Raw genomic sequence first — 20,580 nt, forward strand, 5'->3', positions numbered from 1 at the left:
AATTCTTTAAATGGTTCCGTTTAAACCTTGTTCTGCCTAAAGTTCCTTTAGAATTTAATTTCCCTGATATAAGGATAGAATCTCTTTCTTGCATGAAGCATTCTGTTGCAGGGTTGCAAATATGGTGCTTGGCTCTTCAGTTTCATATTCTAGTGGCTGCATGTTTTCGGGAGAGATATATTGCTAATGCCCGTTTTCTCCTCTTTTTACATGAATGGATAAATCTTATCACTGAATTATTTACCTGAAAAACAACCAAATGAACCAGTGAATTGGAAGTCGCAGCCCTTAACATTCCAGGGTTTTCATCCCTGTGCAAAGCAAAATAACTTGAAAATCCTGATTATTTAATTATTCATCTGAAAGCACGCCACAATAAAAAGGTACCAAATAAGCAGCTCCCTTTGGTGCCTCAAAAATACACAACCACAGTGCTCACAGAAGGAGAAATTTAACACGCATTAGCCTCTTCCTCCCCAAGAGAGTCAGTAAACTGTTTGTCCTGTGCTATGTGGTGAGGAAACTGGGCTGGTGCTCAGACTCAGATGCCTCCAGTGTAGATGGCTTTGCTCCCAGTGCTGGAAAGAAAGACTCACAGGATGAAACTCCTCTCAGCATGAGGTATAGAGTCTCCAACGCATACTCAAATGTAGACATCTACATGTGTGTGACAAGAATCTCATGTAGGAGAGCCTCATCCTAGCCCAGTATCCATGCAAATTTGAACATCACTTAGGAAGATGTCCTCAGGAACTTGAAATTTTGAATCTTACTATTTTTTTGAGGGGTTATACTCATCCTCATTTGACTTCCCATCCAAAATGCACATTAGAAAGTCTACTGCCTATGGGAAGATAGATGAAGGCAAAATCGGGGGCAACTAAGGTCAGGTTTAGAGCAGACCATATTAACTGCTCTTTTCTAAGATAAATTTATTATTAATAAAGGAATCTTAATTCCTTTCATTTTTTATGGACATCCATGCAATGAATTTGATGTGTTCTGTGCTCTCTTGACAGTGTCTTGAGGGACATCTAAGACCTTGTGGCACTTTGCAAATGAAAATAGTTAAGACTGCATATTACAGTAAATTGGGAATAAAGCAAACCCCACTCAGGGTGGAAAAATGATTCATTTAAGCCTTGAGAGGATGGATGTATGGGCAGGAAATAACAAAATGAGATTCATCTTGGGAAAGAAAAGAAATTAAAACATCTGGGCAAAAGGAAATAATCAGAACCACAGATTTTAGTGGGAGGAAGGAACCTTGCTAATGAAATACTCAGAGGCATAGAAACACTTTCTGTGAGGAAGTAACTCCTTCCTTTGCCAATATCCTATGTCTGTAATATGCTATTAAAAACGTAAGAACAAAAATCACATGGATAAGCTTAAGAGTCCAAAATGACCCTGTTTCCACTGCTCACATAGCTATTAGATTACACTATCACACTGCTCTCTGGTTCTCCAGTGATGGAAACAAAAGACACTTTTCACACCACCACAGTCCAAGCCATCAGTGACTCCATAAGACCTCTGTTAAATACTCCTGAAGCTAAAGCGTGGAAAAGGATTAACCAGGAATTACAGAAACAAAAATAAAAAGCCAACTTCTTGGAAGGCTTTTTCCCTGAGTTCTCCTCCTTGAAGCTTCACATTCAGGTGGTAAAACATAACCATGTCCTGCTTCAAGCCATATGTGTGCATGGTACGATCACTGTGGTACAGAAATATCAATATCTGTCCCATGGGAAACTCCTGATTTTCCTCCAAATGACAAAACACCCACAGGAGAGATTTCCTGTGACCTGCAGAGCTCTGGAAGCTGTGGAGCTGAAACGCCCCATTTGGGTTACTGAAAGGTAGCATGCCATTTGTGCTAAGGCCAACGCACAGGCTGTGTGCGAGGCAGTGGGAAGTGTGCCCCCTCTGCCTTCCCCTTCAGTGATCCCTCCCCAGGGCACACCACTGCAGGAACCTGCAGGATAAATAGCCACCCACCATGGCACAGACCCACTCCTTGCTCTCCCAAAGGGAAGTGTTTCAGAACTACTGGTCATTCCTGGGCTTCTCCTGCTCTCTCTTCCCCAGCTTATTTTCTTGTGCTTCTCTTGCAAACACCAAATTCGCCTTCCTAGGGATGGACGAAGTGAGCTCTGCCCCAGCCTTTAAGGGGCAGTGTCCCTGGACATTTTGAGGGGCAGAGCTGTCTCTTGAGCAGGAGCAGGGCTGGTTCTTCTGCCCATTCAGGCATTAACCTTCCCTAGCTCCCATAAGGGGTGGAAATGCTGCAAATGGGGTCACATCCAGTGGTGAGAAAAACACTGGAAGGCACGACATCGTGCAGGGTAAAACCACATCCTCTGAGGAAACCAATGGGGACCACAGGTTGTTGCAGCAGTTGGCAAGAACTGGGACTTCTTATGCCCTGAAGAATCTGAGTCGCATGACCAATGCAGTGAAAAACTATAATCTAATGCAGCCGTGACTATTCTGTTTGAAGCATCCTCCATATGTTAATTATTAATAATACAGTTATGAGAAAAGTTCCTGTTCCAGCTCTCTATTAAATAGGATTTACTCAGCCATCTGGTGTTCTGTTTAATTCTTATTAATTTTTCTTTTCTTTTCCAAACCAAATTTGTGTGTCTTAATAGTAAGTAAATTAAAATTTGTGAAAGAGAAGGGTGTTCCAGCTTTGTGATGGCTGTGAAGTGCGGTGCTGGGAGAACAGTGGTGGGCACACAAGGTTTGCAATTAAAAGAATACAGCCCCAATAATGCTGACATTGGGAAAGAAGGAGAATGAATGTCATCTCCTACAGAGAAGCAACAGCTTTAGAGCTGTTGATATATAAGCCCCCTGCCAACATTAAAGGGTAATAAGAAACGAGCATAGCAATACAGACAAAAATGAGCATAGAAAATACAAAGGGCTCTGTAAAGCTGATATACATGAGTAAAATGGTGTATTTTTTCAGTCAAAGACAGTTGTCCCAGCCTCTGTACCTATGCCTCTCAGAGGTACAAATCACATGCTGGCTTAATTAAAAATGGGCTTACATAAAGGAAAAACCTGCATTACAATTATATTTCCACTATCTGATTGAAAACAAAACTGTTCAACTGTTTCAAGACAAGAAAAAACATTATTCTGCAGTTTTCACCCAAGAACATGAAGCAAGCTCTCACTTAGATGTTGTAAGCCTGTGTGAAGAACACATGAGAGTATTCATAGCTCACGAAGCTCAAGGTCAGTTTTATTTCTTTCCTTGGGACCAGAACTCCAATTTAGCAACTCAAGCTATTTTTGGCTATAATCCACCAGTGTGTATATATATATATATATATATAACTATAACGTAATTCCTGTTTCACCTTAATACTGCTTTTAATTTTGCCATTTCCATTATAGCTGTTGGACTCCTCCATGACATTTGCTTTCACACTGTGACAGTTCTCCAGCCCTCTCCTACGACACCCAAAGAAACCACCTGAACAGGCTTCCTACAGCATCAGCAGTGTGCTCTGTGGCTCTTTATGCACCCAACCTCTCTCCTCCCTTTGCCCAAGGCTCTGCACAACTGGAGGAGAAAGAAATCACTTCTCGAATGGAGAATGGAAGCCTGAAACACTGCTAAATAACATCAGAGGAGATGAAGGTTAATTTGCATCAATCCTGGTGACATGGGCTAAAAGTCAATTTCTTGGAAAGAATCCAGGGCTCAGTAGATGCTCAAGTGTTTGCAAATTATTCCTTTTGCCCTTGACAAACTGTTCCCTTTGTAATAATTTTCGAGGAATTTTGGATCAAGGCAGCCAATTTGAAGGATGAAATCGTGAGCAGAGGACATTTGAGTGGGGTTTTCCTAGAATCCTGGGGTACAGCGATTATCAAGTTCTTTCAGAAAGAATCAGAGTAACACAGCACTTTTTAAATACCACTTTGTCAACTACTGTAATTGTAGCTTTCTCCTTGCTGCAAAATATGTACAAACAGAGTTTCTTAATTCCTCAATAACCTCCTAGGTAAAGCCCTTCAATTATGTTACAGCCTCAAATATGATTTCTTGCCAGCATCTCATATGTGCTAGTAGCATGCCTTATAGGATAAAAAAAAAGGAAGCAAAGAGACAGACAAGTGAAGTCTGGAACTTTTGATGCTTTCTTAAACGACGTTCCAAGATTCATCTCAAATGTTGGAAATGGGGAAAAAAAGACAGTGATCAATAAACCCATTCTTTCAACAGAGAACTGCCTTTTTTGGAGTGGCAGAGGGGTGAGGTAACAGGGAACTCCAATGGGAAGCACGAAGGATCATTTAGGGCCTGGACAATAACCTACTGTAGGTACCAGTTGCAGGTTTAGAGGAGAGGAAGCCTTCAGTCCCCTTTTTATACCTGATGTGCATACAAGGTTTTCCTGTACCAGTAGAGCACGATCAGTGAACAAGTCTGTTAACATCCATCTCCAGGGCAAGTTGTCCCTGGACTTGGGATATTCAAGCAGGGATTTGACCTTCAATACCAGAAGCACAAGCAGCAGCGTTCAGGGCTAAAAGCTACCACAAGGTTGATGGCTGCTCCCTGCAATTCAGACATGATGTGCACTGAACATGCAAAGGATTTGTAACATCCACCTCCAAATAAGTGTGAATTACTGGGGAGCACAACTGCTGAATTCAAGGTCAAGAACATACTGTATTGGAACGCTAGGACTTAAAACTTAGGACTAAAGTTAGGACTTAAAATTTAAACTGCATAACATAGCATCAAACTGCATCCCTAAAATGTTCAGATGGGCACAAGGAAGAAGTCAGCAAAAAAGTCACAGATGATTTAAATACATAAAAGGCATATTTCCCAGACTCTGGAAATAAGTGTGAGAAAATGCAGACTGCATCAGCAGCTGTAAAAGTAAAATCATGGATATTAAATAACAATTTTCAATATAAATTGTTCTCTGAAAATTTTCATCAAAGAAGACCTACTGTAGGCCCTTTGAGTGCTAATATAAAAATGTGAATTAAGAAGCTGATGGTAGAAATAGACTTTTTTAAACTTCAAATCTTTATTACAATTTCAGATGTGAATGCAAATATGCAGTCTGGGTACTAACATAATGAAAAAAAAACCCATAACAATTAACACTTCTTATTTTCTCAGACCATTCTGAAATATCTAAAATTGCCTTGTCTAGGATTCTTCTTGATGTTCATGGGGAAGAACCAATACAAAATACACCAGGAGCTCTATACTAATCTAAGTAAACATCTTTATTTCTCTGGCTCATTGGAAGCTTGCTGAGCTGGAGAATACAAAAGTGACCATCTGAATGCTGATGCTAATGGTGGAGGCAGGGAGCAGGGATGGCAGGCACATCAGTAGTCCCTTCATTGCTACTATCCTGCCAACTAAACTTCCAGGACAGTAAAAGTGGCAAACACAAGAATTTATGTGTCATTCGAGTCCCAGAGCACAGTCTGAAACTTGGCAAGGTCTCCATATCCCTGGGACTATTCCTGGGTGAGCTACAGCCACCCACATCTCAGCTCCAGGGCTTGGCCTGGGCAGGCAGCACTGTGAGGCCAAGCAATGGGGTTTAGGGGTTCAGGTGCTGGGGGTGGGAAGTCACTTGGTGCTCTTGCCTTTCACACTTGGAGGGCCACGTAGGATCTTACGCCTCTGAGTCATTGCATTAGCTTTGAAAAAGAGACTTGAAATTTACTGAATATGTCCAAGAATTGGTTTATTAAATATGTATAGTAATTCACCCTCCATCTCGCCACTCTATTATGGGGTTGATATCTATTACTATTAGCTATTTATATTATAATTACCCATATTGTAACTATCTACATTCTATTTCATTTCTTAAAATGAAAACAGATCTCAAAGTTTGGTTGTATACATGAGCTTAAATCTCTCCCAGCTGAATAAAAACTTGTACCTGAAATGTACTGCCTCTAAAGGAAACCATTACTATATTACCGTAATGCAACCTGTGTTCAGCAAGTGTGATCTGTCTATTATCATGTCACATCCAGTCACCAAAGCCATTTATCTGAGCATGTCTCTGCCTCCCACAACTGGAACAATCTGACTTTTGAATTAGCAGTTAAATGCTCATCTTACATATAGATGCATACTGCCTGCTGAAGAGAATAGTCTGAAAAGTGCTAATCTGAAAGTCAGCGTGATGCTGACAAATGCTTCTGTTCTGTAATTAGTTTAGTAGCTATTATAGGTGAGCAACAAGTTATGGTGATCCAGAACGGATGCTCAGCTTTCCTGGGTATAGGAAGATAGTTATATATAATAAAATCAACTGTATATGACCTACCACAGATGCTTTAGGCCGGTGTTCATGCATATATGCAATGCTAGAAATGGAGGAAACGTTCCTCTGAAACCAACTGAGCTAGGATGAAAGTGCTCAAAGCTTCACTATAACTAACAGCAATTTAGCTCTGGCTTATGGCCTTTGTATCTAATGTATGACACAAATATTTAGAAGAATAAACAAAGAAAATAGTGCAGGAGACTTCAAACATGGAAAAAGGCTTGAGGTTCTGAGCAACTTAATGATAATTTTTAGACCCTAGGTCACTGGGGACTATTGCTTGATACTGGGGGCTTGATTCCGTTCAGGTGCTATCAGTCACTTTTAGTTGAGCTCATTTTCTAAAAGCACCAGAGCAAGTGTTTCAACAACTAAACTTCACTCAGCTTGTTGAAAGACATCTCAGAGTGAACTGAGCTGTTACACCCAGTTTGGGTAACAGAATGACACAGACACAACATTGCAGGAGGAAATATTTGGCTCCATCTTATGTGCTCCTGCATGAAAGCAACTCATTTCAAATAAGAGTTTTAAGAGTCTCTAATTAATGGCTTTCATAGCAGGAAAAGACCTCCTTTAGCCAGCACAGTAGCACAGTCAAGAGGCAAACTGAAGCAGGTGGTGGGTTTGGGAGAGGAAAGAGAGAGCAGATGTTAGCTTGAAAATTTGGAATGCTCTTCAAGTCCTGTAGCAGAAGCCCAGTTGCCATCAATGCATATTGTAGGAGCAATTAGCTGGGACCACCCAGGCCTAGGATTTGCCAGAATCAAATTTCCAATTCATACAAGATACTTCTGTAAAGCTGAATTCTCATTTAAAACACTTCTAAAAATCATTCAGTCTTCATGGTTTTCCTTACAATATACATCTTCCTTCTGCTTTCTGGGTGTGGGGAAAACTGAGCTCTTAGAATATGGTTCTGAAACTTTAGGAGAGAGGAAGCTGGGAATGTATCATGTTTCATCAATGTTTATCTACTTTCACTTTTCCAAGTTGAACAGAAATTGATTTCTGGAGGTTTTGATCTAATTCTGAATGAAAGCCACAAAACTTCTTACTTTAAAATGCTAGTTTCACCCCTTTGTGTAAATCACAGTGAAGGAAGGAAGAGCCTCAGTTTGGTACAGTAACAACTTTGGTCCCTGCTGAAGTCTTCAGAAGTTCAGCGCCGTGGCCAGCACAGGGATGCACTGTGCTCTATGGGCAGTTCCTTTGGGCCATCTGTACATTCATGCCTATCATTAAAACAGATGCCATACCTGCTATAATGTACCTTTTGCAAATAGCCTTCTCCATAGTGAAGTATGTGAGAAAATGCAAATCAAGCCATAAATTGCTAAAATTCTAGGAATTGTCCTGGTCCCATTGAAATCTATCTGTTATTTATTATTTTTTTCAGGAGACATCAAGGAAGCATAATTTAGATGTGAAGATGTATTCACCAAGAACCCAAAGCAGTGCCTTACCTTTTTGACCTCGTATTTAATAGCAAGTTTAATCCTGCTCAGACTTGGCCGGTGGTGCTCGGGGTACAAATGTATGTTCACATCTCCATTCAGAATAGCTTCTACTTCTTCAGTGTCTCTGCACAGGTCCAGCACCCCCACAACAAAGTCTTTGCATTGCATAGATAGCTTCCTATAGTCATTCTAAGGGAAAACAGAGAAAAACAAGCTATTTAATTGTTAACTCAAATAAACAGAAAAAGCAAGAGGGAGGAACTGTGATTTTTCTGTTAAAAAACCCTAGGTGGGATAGTAGGAAAAAACTTAATTCCACCCAGGATGTAGCTAGCTTTTCACATACAGAAACTCTCTCAGACTCAGTTAGCAATGTTTCTACTAGCAGCATAGTTTACATTACAATAGAGCATGCTTTACAGAACAAGTAAATAATGTATAGGCAAATACTGATGTTAAGCAATTGCTTATCTCTCCCCTCTGTGTGGTGCATCCTCTAGAAATGTGAAAACATACCCAAACAAAGGCCCTGATAAATTTTAGAACTTAAATTCTTTGCTAGCAATTCTTTCTATAGTAACCACCAAGGAGCTTCGAATGGGTACAAGAAGCTGAAGCATCAGATACAGATGTGTTCAAATGAATTACCTCATTGTAATAGAAATTTCAGTTTCAAATTTATTACCTAATAATTTGGTTAAAGAGTCTTAAAAGAGCATCCAGAGGATCATTTCTGTCATAACACTTCTCCAGTAAATGGGGCTTCAGAAACACAACATGACTTTCACCTTGCAAACCCAAATTACACTTATGGGAAAAGAGACAGTACATGGCTGACTTGATAGGGAGGTTGAAGAGCAATTTCAATGTCTTAAATTAAACTGTGATTGATCTTCACATGCTGATACTTAAGAAACGAGGAAAATGCCACTGTCTGGGTAAATGCAGCAAATTAGAAAAGAATTAAGGCTACCATTAATAGCCGAACAAAATGGTGATATTAAGGACTTGAGGTAACAAATAGAAATAATAAGCATAAGACAAGCTCTTACTGACTTGAGAGAGCTTTTCAAATTAGGTTTGATGAGTTAATTAAATTCAGCAGTTTATCTAATTAAGGCAGCAGCCAAGAAAAGAAATTAGTTAAACCTGGCTCGGATGGGATGATGAAAGTAACCTGGTTTTTACACCTAGATGTTCTAAATTATTAATTCCAACATTTACACATAGCAATATATTAGCCTTCCTTGTTAGGCAAAGATCTCAGCAGTGTGCAAACGCTCATTAGATAGGTAGAACAACAGTGTCTAAGATATGATGTTACCAGAGGTGGTTAAATGTCTTTGGACAGTTTTTGCCCTTAAGAACTGAGATGCTCTTGCTAATGAATATTTGAAGTAAGCTGGTTTAATGACTTTGTCATAGGTTTGAGGTTCCTTCTAATGCATGTGCGTGCATCCCAGCTTTGCTTGCTGTGCTATCCTATATGCTGAAGGTTATGAATAGCTGTTTCCTAGATCCAGAAACACCTTCAGGGCTGGGACTAGAGCATTCTCACAGGAACTGGAAGAGCTAGGGAATAGCCTGCTTTTTAGTAGTGAGACCTTCTACAAGGTGGAAGTTGTGTGTTCGCATCCTCTCGTCTACCAAAAAGATTGAAGTCTGGGTTTCCCTTTTCTTCCTTGAGTGCTGTAATCAGACCACAGGTTTATACATGGAGATCAGCAAGAACTTCACATCTTCATTAAAAGGAGACATCAGAATGAGTAGATGTTAACCTCTGGTAGAGGAGGCGCATGCCCCATTGCAGAAAGTGGGGCACCAAGCCTTCTCTAAATGTGCCAATTTAATACACTAAGATTTAAGATGTCCTCAAGGTTCACACAGAAAACGGCTGCACATTTGCATCTAAAGCTAGGTGGAGATAGGGTTTGCAGAGTGAATGTTATAAAATACAGGGTTAAGTCAGGTCTGAAATGCAAATGAAAGACGGATAGAACTTTATGGATTCAAAGCGCTCCTCTCTAATCAATTCCATGCTTTAATCTTCACCATACCAAAATGAATTTCAATAAATAGAAAGCTTATTTGTTCACTGACAGAATAGATGCCCAAACAAAAACATCAGCCTGGAAGTAACTATAGGAATTGTAAAAGACAGCAAATACAGATACAACTGAAAATAGATGCAGGCTGGGAATGAAATGCCTACATGCCACAGGTGATGGAGACTCTTAACAAACCCAGCTGGTTTATAAACATAAGGGTGAGAAGTCTGCTAAGTTTTAATACCATTCTCTATGTACTGTTTGTAAAGGTCACAAGTTTCTCTTTTAGCCAGCACATTTTAAGTCATTTTCATCACCATTCCAGCATCATCTGAACAACTTGTATGTATTAGCTCAGATTATTTCTTCTCGGCTGCATGGAGACCTCAGAGCAGCCTTCCAGTATCTGAAGGGGGGCTATAGGGATGCTGGGGAGGGACTCTTCATTAGGGACTGTAGTGATAGAACAAGGGGTAATGGGTTAAAACTTAAACAGGGGAAGTTTAGATTGGATCTAAGGAGGAAATTCTTTACTGTGAGGGTGGTGAGGCACTGGAATGGGTTGCCCAGGGAGATTGTGAATGCTCCATCCCTGGCGGTGTTCAAAGACAGGTTGGACGAAGCCTTGGGTGCCATGGTTTAGTGTGAGGTGTCCCTGCCCATGGCAGGGGGTTGGAACTGGATGATCTTAAGGTCCTTTCCAACCCTAACTGTTCTATGATTCTATGATTTTTCCTCTTTCAATCCTTAAAGAAAGTTTAGTTAGCAACTAGAAAGTGCTTCTAAGGCAGCTGCAAATGGCAGGCTCCCAGCTGGCAAGCTCCATCAAGACCCAACTTTTTTCCCATCTCCAAGCCTCATGTTTTCACTGGTTCTGTATATTTGCAGAGACTATGAATGATGTTTTTGTCTAAATTGTTTACTCCAGTGTTTAAACAGACAACAGCAGTAAGGAACTCGACCAAAGGTACAGGCTTTCTAAACTGAACTAAACTAAAACCTTCCAGCCAATCTGCAGCCAGGCAGGACAGCAGCTTACTGCTCTCAGACAACTGCTCACGTGTTAAGACAAGCCTCGATGCTCACGGAGCCTGCTGTGCCTTCTAACAATTCCTCTTACAAAGGCATTTGTCATCTTTGTCCTGGCTTCCTTAATGCTCATAGTCAGCACAGAAACCTCCGTTCAGTCTGAGGGAGAGAACACAGCCGCTCTATGACTCTCAGTGTCTTTCCCTTTGCAAGCACATGCTATTGGCTGTGCTTTTAAGCTGAGGTTAGCAGGAGACCGACAGCCGAGCTCCTCCTGACCCCGGTGTGCACAGTGCAGCTTTGATGACCCAAGCAGAAATGACCTAACACTGAGTTGCAATTCGTGATACACGGTAAAAAACTCAAGGAAGCCAAGAGGATTTCCAAGCATGCAAACTGTATCAGTGTATGTGCCAGTGCTGTGCAAACTGCCTCTATTTCACACATGTGGAAGCATCTGAGATGCTGCGCTCCCTGCGCAAAGGAGCGCTCTGACAGTGGAGAGGTTCCCTTTTGTGGCTGCAGCCGCAGGGAGAGGGGGAGGCATCAGGAGGAAGAGGTGAAGGAGAACCAGGACACATTTCCTACAGCAAGGTTTTGAAGATCAGAGCCCCGAGGACTGCTGGTGGCTGTCAGGAGACAGAGGGACAGGCAGCCACTGTGTCTTGGGGTGCAAAGGGACAGTCCCTGCTTCACAGGGGTTCATCCCCTGAACCAGGCACTTCATGGCCTTCCTGGTCTGAATGTTTCTGGGGGGAACCATCCTGGCTGGAAGCCTGGGGTCCTCTCTTCCATCACCTCAAGAAACTCATCCTGGAGACCCAAACCCCAGCTCAGTCTTCTCTGCAGTACTCAGACCTTCCTGAGTACTCCAATTAGCTACTGCATTGTAGAAGTCTCAGGCTTATGTTTCATAGAACAGATGGATCTTTACAGCAATGAAAACCACAAATCATGCATGAGGGATGCTGGGGCCTCATCCTGACAAGCTGAACACTGCCAAGCCTGAGGGAGGAAGATGAAGGACACAACTAAGTACGCAAGAGAGCCAGTCTGTTTCAAATAACACAGGGAACAGTATTTTATCTCCTATAGAGACAGTGAGCAGACAAGGATCAGGATAATGCTTGAGATGTTACAATGTCGTTTTTTAAAAACTAGAACATAATAAAAGGATTCCAAATAAGCCATTTCCTGCTTCTTCTAGCACTGTTACGCGTGTGGAGTTAAAAATGTCTAATTTTGCTGTTTTGAAAAGGCTGATGGTACTTGTCATTCACTGCAATTTCTCTGAGTACCCTATTATTATCTGTTGATTATGTTCTAAATGAACTCTGTCATGTCTCCACATCTGTTCAAAACCACCCAGATTTCTTCAGAAAAGAGCTGTTTCAGGTCAGAGGGATGCAGTCGGAGTAAAAATGTTAAGTGAAATGAGAAAAAGTAAGAGCAGCAGCCTGTCTTGGCCAGCTCATTTAAAAAGCAATCACAGTCAAGGATCGGAAAGGAACATCATCCATGGGAGCCTATGTCTTAAACACCAGCATTGCAGATGTGTTTTGGATGGCACAAGCCTGGCGTCGATGTTGCAACATACAGCGAGCAGGTCTGAGCTCTGCTGACCCCCTCAGTGCAGATAAGCTTTCACCAGAAACAGGAGTGGGACCAATGGTCCAGACATTAAAAGGATCAAACCACCTTCTATGCAATTAAAAGGTATCTTCCTAGTCCCAAATACAGGAACACACTCAGGTTTATGTTTAAGCCCTGATGATGCCAACGAAATGCTTGCAAGCATTTTTCAGTGCACTGAAGCAATCTCAGGCTCCAGGAATCTCAAAGTGGGATGAGCTTGTCAATCAACCTGCAGGTTTTCTGGTTGTAATCACTGTAGATTATTCACTGCACAGCTGTTACTGGAAATGGGGCCACAGACCGACAGGACAGCACATGACACACAAATACAGCATGACAAATACGAGTGCGCTGCTTGTGAAAATCACTCCACATGTCTCCATTTAGGACATGTTGTCAAATTCATCCTAATAGCTGCTTCCCAATAACACGTAAAGAGCAGGGAGAGAACCACAATCCATCAACAGATATTCCAGCTAGAGATGACACCAAGATTCACAGGTTTTACTGCTATCCTCTATACAACTAATTGTTCTATGTTCTAACATTACTGCTATCCTGTGTGCAGCTAATATGTTCTATCTGTAACCTATACTAAAGCTCCAGGGTCAGACTTCTGATCAGTGAAAACAGTGTCACAAATAAGTTTCTCCTTGGGTAAAGAACTGCGTATCTGGCTCAGGGTGATTTAATCTGCAAACCTTTTGTTAGGGAAAAAAAACCCAAACCAATCCAAAAAACCTAATGCTGCTTATCAGTACACAGGAGGGGTTTTGCCAAATAAAAGGAGGAAAAGAGAAGCAGACACAGGATAGTGGTTATACATTAAAGCTACCATTTCTCAAGGGCTCTGCCCATGGTATATTGTCTCATAAATCTGCCTCACTGGAATCTGAGGGTTTAAACACACAAATCCAGGACTTCTGGAACTAATGGATATGGACGTCCAGCATCTGTGACTGGGACTATCATGGCACCAGAAAGCCTCTGTGTGCCTCAATGCGTTCATGGATTAACTGCATGGCACAGATCTGCTGGATCCAGCCTCCTGTCTGTGAGCGATGCAGGAGCTCTGTACTTGGCAGTAAATCTGGCATTTCTGGATAGCATTAAACTTGCTGTGCAAACGAAAGCTGTGGGCACTTTGCACAGAGCCTCCTTTCATGTTTCCTTGAAGTTCTTGGTTCTTTGTATTTAATCTACATCACACATGCACATCTGTCACAGAGAGAAATACTGCATTGCGAGGTTAGCGTTTTGGGAAGCAACAGCAGGAAAAAAGAAAAGGAGAATTCCATAAACATGAACAAAAAGCTCCCTAAGATAAAAATGCTCCTAGGAAGAAGACAAAGGTGAGGGGAAGGAGGGGGGCAGAAAACCGGTAATATTCCGTGCTAGATTTGAAATTACATTTTTAAATAAGCCACCATATCAAATATTCCAAATGCTTATAAATATTTACTAATTAGATCTCTCATGAAATATGCACAAGGCAGTTTAGAAGCTGTTGGGCAAATTTCCTCCTGGGTATTTACGCTGCCTGTGACTGGCCATATGTTTAGGAATGAAAAACAGCACAAGGCCTGTGGGAGGCAAAGCGCTGAGAGGAGATGCTAAGGAAGGGCCTTGCACTGATCCTGCTCATGTAACCACATTATCTTCAGAAGAACACAGAGAAACCCTTCCAAAGAGCTCTGCTAACTGTGCACATAACCGCGGACACATCTGAATGCAGCTGAGTGCATTTCTATTGTCTCCAGACTCAGTGCCTACATGCACTGGCTGTGCCAAGGCTGTACAGTTCATTTTTCAGGAAGCACAACATCAAGTTGGTTTGTGTTCTTTTGCTTCTTAAGTGGCAACACATCAGTGAGTGTTTTTGAGCTTTAGGTGTACTGGGTCATACTCAATGGGCATGTGTCTGAAAAACTGAAGCCAAGTGCTCATTTAAAGCATTTCGCTGCTCAGATGAAGGTTGCTAAGTATGTCTGGAGGTAGCGACAGATTCCTCTGGTTCATTTTTGCAGTGATCCAGACCTTGACTTCTTCACCTCAATATAATAAGCAATCTGTTCAAATAAAAGAGGCTGACATTTGAAATGTATGTTTTTGTCACTTTCCAAGCTATTTGGACCTTTCTAAATGGAGCCAAGATAAACGTGGCAACTGTTTGCCCCCTGAAGCGTGCCAGGCTGCAGCATTGTGGAGCAGAGAGGCAGGGCCTGCAGCCAAAGAGTGGTTTTAAACCCTGTGACGGAGCATCAGGGCACACAAAGAGATGTGTCCAATAGAAGAACCCAAGGACAAAACAGACAGTGCCGTCTGTGTCAACACAGTTTTTGGCTGAAGCAGTCCAGGAACAACAGTATGTTCTGCTGTTTGGACTGAGGAGTGAAAACTTTGTAGTTTCCAATGAGACATGAAAACATCCCTTGCATTATTATGAGGATTTCAATGGCTGTTGCACTGACTGATCTACCATAAGAGATGCTCCTGATGCTTTCTCCCCAGTAGGTTAGGCTTTCTAGCTGCAATTCATCTTTCCTATGGACTGCAGAAGCTGATTTTTGAGAGAGCATATCCCTTCAACAAGGGGATAGAGCAGTAAGAAGCCTATTAAACCACTGACTTCAGATTCCACCTTATACCTATTGACTGATAGATACATCAAATCCTTAAAGAAGCCAAGATGGTGTTAATAATTTCTGTGGTGGTTAGAAAATCCCTTGAAATTCATTACTGTGCTTTTACATCATCCTTCACAGGTCCAGGCGTACATGTAACCTTTAACCATCGCATTCCAAGGAATGGGAACTGACAAAAGCAGCAGAAAGGATACATTTGCACCTCAGTATTTTGTTGCTACTCTTCCGTGCTTTACCTGCTATGTATCTATCAACTCTACCAATCATTGCTTCTGGGAAATAGTCTGATTTTGTGATAAACATAGTTTTTGTGAGATCCAAACCAACTTACACATTTTGCAAGACTTTCCATCCATAAAAGCATTGGAAATTGCGAAATACTTCACTTTGATATGCCCTTGAAACAATTCTTTAAAATCTCAATCTTTTGGGTTTTTTTCTCTTTTAATCTAAACTTAGTAGATGGTCTATTTGGGGCAGTAAAACCAGAAATCACAGAATTATAGAATCACAGAATAGTTAGGGCTGGAAAGGACCTTAAGATCATCCAGTTCCAATCCCCCTGCCATGGGCAGGGACACCTCACACTCAACCATATCACCCAAGGCCTCGTCCAGCCTGGCTTTGAACACTGCCAGGGATGGAGCATTCACAACCTCCCTGGGCAACCCATTCTAGTGCCTCACCACCCTCACAGGAAATAACTTCTTCCTTCCAATCTAAACTTCCCCTGTTTCAGTTTGAACCCATTACCACTTGTTCTGTCACTACAGTCCCTAATGAAGAGTCCCTCCCCAGCGTCCCTATAGCCCCCTTCAGATACTGCTATGAGGTCTCCACGCAGCCTCACACATAGTCCTAGCAGAAAGTCAAGGACTGAGACTCAATATAATTCCTCACTCTTCAGCCAAAGTTTCAGGTTCTCTTGCATAAGAAATTTCAGATTCAGCCACCCTCAACTTTTTTGTTACTTATATTGGTTTTTTTTTCTATTTGAAACTTAATATAGGTTTCCTGTTTCTACGAACTCTCCCTGCACTGAAATTTTTTGATCATTTTACTTATTCAAAGCTCTCACCCTGAATAAAGTACAATCCTTTTTAATAACTAACAAGCTGCCATAAGAACACCTCCATCTCCCCTGCTCCTTTCCCACAATGTTATCTTCTTCCTCACAAGCACCACTACCAAGTATCTTGGTAGCACACAACTGTGCTACTGAGATGCAGAAACACCAGCGTAGAACTAACACCCTGTTCCATGTTTCTGAAGGTATTTAAATCTGGTTCGAAAAGAAAGTGTGCTGGTTGACAATCATTTCCTCAGATCTCTGGTGTTTAAAATCTCCAGGTTTCATAGTAGCTTTCCAGCATAAGACGGTGTTTGATGCTGGATGTGCTTCTCTTTCAGCTCATCTCAGCTGGGTTTCAAACCCACGTCACAAATAAGCCACATGCTTTTAATTCCTTAACTAATTAAAATGTGGGGGTTTTACCTTCTTGGAGATTTTCCCAAGCTCATTTAAATGTTTATACTGAAACACCTGCTTTCAGAAGATAAAATACCAGGTCCCTGGATGTCACATAAAGAGCACAGGCTGTACAAAGGTATTAACTAAATGCTTTGGCATACAAAACACAGGGAATACACACGCTCAGTGAAGGAGAGGGTCTGTCTCCCTGTGTCCTGTCAACAGCTCATCTTCATTAAATATGAACTACACATTATACTCTGCTAATTCTCTTGGTGAAGAAGAGCTTAGGATCTGTTACTGTCGGCAGTGAAACCAAGCCCATGATGATGCAGTGCAAGATTCCATATCCCTCTCCATGGTTTTCAAACCTTTGCTTGTTCCTTGTGTGGGAACATGACACTGAGAAAAGGTTTTTCTTATTTCTAAGGGTACAAAAGCTCCTTGCATCGGAGGACCATTTACCTCAACCTTACTTTTATTGTCATGCAGAAAGGATTCCTCTTTTCCCCCTAGATGCATTGCACAAGGACAGGAGTCCAGTGCAGGGTTGGGGTTAACATCTTTCTCTTGCTTTTTATTCTGTTTTCAGCAGAGCACTGACCTGCAGGATGATGGGCAGTAGGTCTGCAGCTCTTATGTGATTGATGCATTAAAGCACAAAAGTTATAGCTACACATTTCACATGCCATCCATACTTTTTCTCTCTGGCATTTTCCCATGTTTATTACATTCCTGTTCTGTCTGTTAAAAGCTTCACTGGGGAAGATCCTCATTTCCTATACAATTTGAGACTGAACAGTTTCCTTGCACTGAATGCATTAGCTGCTCTCCTTCAATTGTGTGGCTCTTGTCAGCTCAACCACTTGAAACCCCTTTTTTCTGAAAACCAGATGGGAATAACAGGGAGAAAATAATGGTTTTAAACTTAAAGCAATTATTTTCTTAACACAGCTATGTTTATCCGCTAAGCTGAGCTAAATTGGGCACTTTCAGCTTGCTTAAGAAACATACTTAGGTATGTTTCTTAAGGTTCAAAGGTCCTGAGTCCCCTCTCTCATGGGAGTTTTAGCTACACATTGCACCTGTGTATCAGGAGAAAGACTCCTACATCCAGCCTGCAAATGAATGCTGACTTAACTGAGAGCTATGGGACAGCTCACCTCGATAACTAAAATAGCTATTTGTTTTCCAGATCTCAAACAGGCAACTACCACCGTTCTCAACATCCAGCAACAACAGCTCCTTGGAAAACTAGTCACAAGCATCAGAGTGGATCAATTTCTTGTCCCTATGGCACCTAAGCAGGCACTGAACACTGCAGATAAATCTGATCCCAGCTGTAGAGTCCTGGCATAGACCACTCTTGACCATATGGACATCATCCTCCCTCTAATAAGAGCAGGCTTAGAAGTGATGCTGCAGCACTTTCTTAAGCAGAAATAGGAATATAAAGAGTACATTATTACATTTATCTTTTCTGAAATAAGGCCAGATCCTGGGGCTTGAATAGTGACAATGAAATGGCACACTTGGCAATAAGCAATTTCTATACTGCACTGGTGTAAAGTTCCCTACAAGAAATTATATTCCATGAAATTGCCATTTTTGATCATGTAAATGCCTCAAAAACATAGACACTAAAGTACCTAGCACCATTTTGTGGCAATGTGAGCTTGTTTGTATACCATCCCTGTTTATCCACAATTCAGTGGGTAGTGTGCCTAGGCACAGTGAGGATGAGTTCATTATAATTATCTACAATAACAACAATTAACAACAATGAGGGATAAACTAAATCACTTCCCATCTGCATCCTCTTTAATGTTAGACTTGAGGTCCTCAGAATGTTACTTCATTTACATTCATTAATATGATATTAATTCCCTATGGTGCCTTGAATAAATGTACCTGACTCCATTCTCCCATCTGCAGATCTAGTAGCATTATTCTATTCAGAGCAATAGTCTTAATCATGCTCATTTGTAGTTCCAGTAGATATCCTTGCCCAACATGAATAATGAGCAGCAGTCTTTGGAAACCAGTCATCCTGCTCATAATAAAACCACCCTGCTCCCAACTATTCCCTAAAAACCAATACTCAATGCTTGGGCGTTTGGCATTACTAATTAAACACAAAGCTTACCGATTGTATTGGAGTAATATTATAGTACTGATAGCATCATTTTCCATCTGCTTACCTCCCCAGTAATTTGACTTTGTCTTTCTGAGAAGTGCCTTTATCTTTGGTGCTCTACAGTATCCCCCCTCTTGGTACCATTCATTGCTGAGCAGAGGAGGAAGAGTAATTGTATTACTATGTAATTTTACATCAGTAAGTGCTCTGGGAAAACTCTAAGATGCATGGTGAGTATGCCAGTAAGGGCAAGCTCAAAGTCACACAAGCTCTGTACTCATTACAGAGGATCCAGTGACTAGGATAGAAAAAGTATGACAGAAGCAACCCTGGAAATAAATGAATCTCCTGGAGAGAACAGCTGGCATACTAGGGAGGAAAGGACCAACACGTCTTTCCTTTCAAAGCAGCCAGCTGCAGGTGGCAGAGCCATCTCTGCGCTACCATCGTAGGTGCACCGGCCTGAACACCAGAACTCATTCTGTCTTGTGCTCTCAGTGGGCAAGAAAGGAGAACACTGTCACTGTTAGCTAAACACAGGCAACAGGCCAAATCATTCCCCCTATTTATCACACTGCTACGAGCAGCTGGCAGCAAACCTGGCAGAGAAACGTGAGCTGCTCCTCTCTGGTGGGCTTGTACTGAGCACAGCCCCAGTGGCTCGGCTCTCCTGCAGCATCATCCATCTGCCTGCATCTCATCCTGCAGCACCTAGGCTGGGCAGTCGGCAGAGCAGCGAGAGGTGGCACGTCAGTTTGTCTCCCTTTTTATTTAGAGACTGGAGAGACAAGGGCAAACTTCTGTGGGATAGCCCAGAAAGGCTGTGTTAGAGCATAAACCCTACTCGCTGATTGGTTAGGTGTCCATGTGGGAGTTCTTAATCCAAGATGCAATCCATTATATTTAGTCTGAGGTGTCCCTGCCCATGGCAGGGCATATGGAATTAGATGATCCTAAGGTCTTTTCCAACCATAACTATTCTATGATTCTCTTCTATGATTCTACGATTCTTCATTCGTATAGAGAAGAATCCATGAGCAGTGGTCAGCCTTGGAGCAGACCCACTGGTTAGTCCACCAGCTTCACTGACCATGTACCTATCAAAAGGTAAGGATGAAATCGTGGCTTCAACAAACCCAAAAGATGAAACCATGGTCAAATAAGCAGTGATTTTGCCAACTAGTGGGGATTTTCTCTCATATTAAAGCTGTTATAAAATACAAAATGTGAAAGGAATAACATTGTGGTAGGATTATGACTTTATGTTGAATTAAATTTTGAAAGTAGTTCAAAACTGTTTGTTGCCAGAGCTCGGTTTGTGACAGTCATTGTATCTGTTAGATTCAGCCTTCTGAGCAGCTGTACTCAAAAAGCTGTTGTAGAGTTGTGCTTGCACACAAAAGACCAACACAAGGCAAGCAAATCATCTTCATTCCTAAAACCAGCCATTTCTAAACCCAAACAATTTTCTTAACTGCTTGTCTCTGATGAGCTGAAATAGGGTAACATTTCACTCTCCCTAGAAGTGCTCCCAAAAGCCAGTTAAATGCCACTTAGATCTTCACACTGGTTACCTGCTGCTTTTTCCTCAGTGGTGTATATGACTTCACAACACACATGGGCACCATATTAATTTCATTTAACCTTATTTTAGTTGCTTTTATATGGCAGTAACTCTAAATTAAAATAACCCTGTATTTAACCCACAAATCTCCTCCACACACAACAGATTATCTCAAAATGCCAGTTATAGTTTTCTTTGTACTTAGTCAAGGCTTTTCACATTCCTGATTAACAGGACACAAGCTTTATTA

The 20,580-nt window shown here is 41.5% G+C and overlaps 1 protein-coding gene across 2 annotated transcripts in view; it reads right to left on the reverse strand.

Moving 5' to 3' along the window:
- Positions 1–20,580, reverse strand: part of TRPC7 (transient receptor potential cation channel subfamily C member 7) — a 76,088-nt gene that overhangs the window by 37,397 nt on the left and 18,111 nt on the right. For both annotated transcript variants that reach the window (XM_061352052.1, XM_061352054.1), the window contains one exon: positions 7,808–7,990. In XM_061352052.1, coding sequence (XP_061208036.1) covers positions 7,808–7,990 — 183 coding nt within the window. The remainder of the gene's footprint in view (positions 1–7,807; positions 7,991–20,580) is intronic.

This window comes from Neopsephotus bourkii, unplaced genomic scaffold, assembly GCF_033783945.1.
Source record: "Neopsephotus bourkii isolate Nb327-2 ecotype Australia unplaced genomic scaffold, CSIRO-AGI_Nbou_v1 NB_620, whole genome shotgun sequence".
Classification (NCBI taxonomy): domain Eukaryota; kingdom Metazoa; phylum Chordata; class Aves; order Psittaciformes; family Psittacidae; genus Neopsephotus; species Neopsephotus bourkii.